The sequence below is a fragment of the Solanum dulcamara genome, chromosome 7, assembly GCF_947179165.1.
Source record: "Solanum dulcamara chromosome 7, daSolDulc1.2, whole genome shotgun sequence".
NCBI lineage: Eukaryota > Viridiplantae > Streptophyta > Magnoliopsida > Solanales > Solanaceae > Solanum > Solanum dulcamara.
The window spans coordinates 2,185,785-2,190,719 of NC_077243.1; the positions used below are offsets into that span (position 1 = coordinate 2,185,785).

Here is a 4,935-nt window from a genome sequence, read left to right on the forward strand (position 1 = left end):
AAGCAATTTACGTCAAGATCATAATTTCTCGAATTCAATTTATATGTCATCCTTACTACAAATAAATATTCTTTAATACATGTCATTTCACAAAATCAATATATAAATAATACTATTCTTCTTATTTTACTATGAGAGTTATTAGGTTTGAAAGTACGAGTTTAAACCAAACCTAAATAATTAATTCATGTTCATTGGTCTTAATTAAAATAAATTAAGTGATATTTATTTATTGAAAACTAACTTCAAGAAAACACTAAATAAGAGTATAATAAATAAACTTATCTAATTATTAAAGGAACGTGAAACCTAAAATGATTACATATAAATAGGAACGGGGAGTAGAAATCTAAGTAAAAAGGCAGAAATTTATACTCTTGCAATTTCTTGGAAAAAAAAAAAAGAGAACCTGTTGGCCAGAACACTAGTAAGCTTAACCAAGCAGGTAGTAATTATATATATTAAACATATTTCTTTTATATTCAAATGCATAAGAAAGAGTAGATAAAATTTATGTTTATGAACAACTAAACTGATATTTAAGTATATTTACTAAAACAGTAACTACTATTCCACAGATATATTCAAAACATCCACAAGAAAAAAGACCAAAAAAAAAAAAAAAAAAAACAGAACAGAGTTCTCAGTCCAAAAAGCTCCATGACCAGCTTTTAACAAGCCCATTTCAGCGTCTCAAAGCTGCAAGAAATTAAACTTTCTCCAGCTGTTGCAGACTGCTCCAGAAAATAACCACAAAAATCTGTACTATGATCTGCCCACCACGGCGAGTACAGCAATCCTTCAACCGAGTCACTCAGTCTCAACTCAGTTTTTGGATCATCACTTTCCTCTAAATTAGGTAGCTGAATAATCTCACAAAGCTCTTCTGATCCCGCTGCTATTGTTGTTGTTGAGGACGAGGATGGGGACGACGAGGAGGAAGAAGATGAAGATGAAGAAGGTGGGTCCCTCATTGAAGCTGCTTTAGCAGCAGCAGCTTGAACATCTCTGGGTGAATTTGACAATGGACGAGGCAGCGAGTCGATTAGATGAGGGAAATTGAGAATGGCGGCATTTCCTTTGATAGTCACAGCTGCCACGTCATGTGCCCTAGCAGCCATTTCTGCTGTAGGGTAAGTACCGAGCCAAATACGTGATTTCTTCCTGGGTTCACGAATTTCAGATACCCATTTTCCCCAACTTCTCATCCTAACTCCTCTGTAAATATGGTGTCTACTCTCACTATTAGTTTTAGCCCTCTGTTTCTTCGTTGGCCGTTTCTTCTCTCCCAGTAATTCGATTGACGATTCAATAACCGATTTGTGCATGGAATCAGTAGACAATGAAGATGATGAAGAAGAAGAAGAAACAGAGGAATTAGTATTAGAGCTCTCTGCCTCCAATATTCGTACTTCAACTTCCGCCATTAATGAATGTACAGAAGCAGTAATCCCGTGAAGCTCTTAATATAAGTCGGTTTATGCAATGTGTTTCGTAATTATTATTTTTTGCCTTTTAAGTGTTGGGAAGAGTTCTATATAAATGACAAAAAAGAGTACATATTAGTAGTATATTGAGAGTATGAAAGTTGCTAGAAAAAAGATGTGCAAATGAAAGTGAAAGTAAAGACAAATTTTTGGAAGTTCCCGTTGGGTATTGATGGAAGTGGGAGCGGGCGTTTTTATAGCGAAAAGAGACGAATTTACTTCATTACTGATGTGATGTGTAGTAGACATTTTTTCCTACCTTTCACGGTACAGAACGACTATAATATTGACCAACGTACCAATACACAATACAAAATTCTGTAATTCATTTTTAATTAAAAAATATTTCAGATTTGAGTTTATAAAATTAAAAATAAAATATTATTGAGAGCATCATTTTAAGAAATAAGCTTTATAATATGCAAATTCAAATTTAATCGAATCAAAATATTAATAGCAGATATCGTGAGAAATAATTATAAAATAAAAAATGTTGGGTGTGAATTGATTGAAAATGGATAAACTTTTAATGGAGAAGCTTCCCGTTCAATGGAGTGTAAATATGTGAATCAACATGCTTTCTATTAATTTTGTTAGCGGATTCTGAATATGATATGGTTATATATATTTAAATAAAAAAGCACAAATCAACAACCCATATGGTCGCTGGATTTTATCCGCTTTGAATGGAGTTGTAAAATTACTAAATTTTAGGTAAGTTCAACTACTTTAATATAGTAAATTGATTTTATGACTTTATTATTATATTAATTATTTCTCAGATTACTCGTAATTATTAATATTATTACACTAATTATTCAACTAATTCAAATATGAACTATATAGAGCAATTCAATAGAATTTATGGCTTAAAGATAGATTATATTTACGAGGCTCTTAAACACGTTTCATAAAATTCATATACTAGTAACACTCAAAAGATTTGTTTTTTTATTTATTGATAAAAAATAAATAATACTAAACTCAATATAATTACACAAATTGAATCTAAAAATAATTAATGTGTACATAATCTTATTTGTGCCTTATGAAGGTAAAGTGACTTATATAATTGAACCTTTTATTAATGATTAGTAAGTAACTTATGTCATATATAATAAATGTACATATTAATAATTTGGATGCTCTGTGATCAATTGATTAACAATAACATCATTTTACAAATTGTGATCGATATGAATTAGAAACTTCCTCCCGCAAACAACCCTTTTACTCAAACAATGACTAAGCCTTACACTTGAATAGGGGAAGGTGATAAGGGGCCCCTCAAGAGGAATGGGTCATATCAGCTAATTAGCTATTGAACAAAAAGGTTCCCAATTATTCTGTGTGCCACAAAAGCCGGGGAAAAAAAACTGTCCCATACTACCAATAGATTTTTTTTTGTTCTTCTTTTTCAAGAATATACGTTAGAAGTAAATTTCTTTTGGTAAAACTACAACATCATAGTCATATACGTATCTTTCATTCATGTGTCCGTTGGAAGTTGTACTGTATGCGTTCTTATAAATCTGTCCGTTACTACGTGTTCAAACTTCAAAAATAAATAAAATAAAAATCTGAACCATATCTACAATCTCCATATTTCTAGCTCGTGATATGTTTTGCTTCTCTCCTGGAACAAAGAATAAAATCAAACTCGTTACTGGACAAATAGTGGCAAAGTTGCCACCCTTTTTGACCATTTTCTGGACAAAGAAAAAAAATTACCACAGTTTTTGTTATATAATAAAAAAAAAGAAATGATTCAAATATGTCATTCAATTTTGAAAAAATATTTAATTATATCATCTATTAAAAATTTAACTCATTTAAGTTATTTCTATTTGAAAAAAAGGTTCATCCATGTCATAATTTGTAAATTAAAAATATATATTTTTTGCAAAACTATTTTGTACACATGATCAATTATGATTAGGCCACGTCATTAACTAAATTATTTTTTAAATGAAAAAGGTTCAAACATGCTATCAAATTTTGAGAAAAGACTCATTTATACCATCCATTAAAAGTTTGGCTCATTTATGTCATTTCAGTTAACAAATAATGACATGGATGGGCCTTTTCTCAAATAAAATGGTATAAATGAGCCAAACTTTTAACGGATGACATAAACTTTTTTTCAATGTTGAATGACCTATTTGATCTTTTTCACAAAAAAAATAAAAAAATTGAAAACCAAAATTTAAACTTTATAGATTTTATATTTTAAGATAGTGATATATTTCCTTAGCTAACGGTTAATTTTAATAACATGGTTTTTTGATTTCAAAATACTTGTTATTTTTTATTTTTTAAGAATCAAATTATAAAAAATTTGATCAGCATTTTAGATATATTTTTATTATATTGATACAAGAAAACTGTAATTTATATATAGTATTTATTCGTATATTTTTGAATATCTAATTATATCATAATTTTAAAATTAATTTTCGAGAAGCGAAATATGAAAATTAATATAAGATGAAAGGAGTATTAATTACCTTCCTAATTTACTATTTTTTCCTCAATAAATATTAATGTAGTCTGAAAGGGGATCTTGAAATAACTGGTAAAGTTGTGATCAGGAGATCACGGGGTTCAAGCTGCTGCGTACAATAGACCCTTGTAGTCGGACCTTTCTTGTTTTGAGTCTTTTGACTTTTGCGATATTAAAGGATATAAATAAATAAATAAATAAATAATAGTTATACATGGATTGTGTGTTTTGGCGTATGACTACTTCTAAAGATGCGAGAATAATAATGAAGATCTCAAAATAATATCACGAGATATTAACAAGACTTGTATTGTATACTTGGACTTTCAAACAGGGCACATTTTTTATAAATCTAAATTAAAATCACAAGTCAAACTAAATTGGCGTAATGAACATTATAAACACAACATTTGTCGTCATGCTATTGAAATTCATTCCCAAGTTATATAATAATAATATTGGAAGTTCTCTTCACTTGTTCTGGTGATATAGACCAATTCGATCAAAATAAAATAAAATTGAGACGAGTCATTAGGTAAAGTACCAAAGAAAAGTCCGTCTTGAACAATAACTGATTCAAAAGAATTGAATAATTGACATACTATATTTACATGAAACCATTTTCTTTTTCTTTTTTCGTTTACATGAAACCATTTTTGTACTACACAAAAAAAATATATATATATATAGCTCTAGAATACCGATTCAACATTTGTGCCAAATTATATCATACACCAGCAGGAATATCAAGTAGAAAACAAACTCACAAGTCCTTAATATACGCTAACAAATAAACTGATTTCATTCCAAATCCATAAAAATCTCAATGTCCCTATTTGTATCTCCACTATATATTATATATTATGTGTACCTTTTAACTTGACTTTAGAGTCTGGATTTTAAGTTGGTCAAAATCAATTTAAAGTCTCTTTTTAGCTTTTGGAC

General features: G+C 29.2%; 1 protein-coding gene across 1 annotated transcript; it reads right to left on the reverse strand.

Annotated features, from left to right (window-relative positions):
- Positions 1-479: 479 nt before the first annotated feature.
- LOC129895412 (ethylene-responsive transcription factor TINY-like) lies at positions 480-1,634 on the reverse strand. Its single transcript, XM_055971128.1, has one exon. The coding sequence runs from the start codon at positions 1,425-1,427 to the stop codon at positions 672-674; it is 756 nt and encodes a 251-aa protein (XP_055827103.1). The 5' UTR covers positions 1,428-1,634; the 3' UTR covers positions 480-671.
- Positions 1,635-4,935: the final 3,301 nt, after the last annotated feature.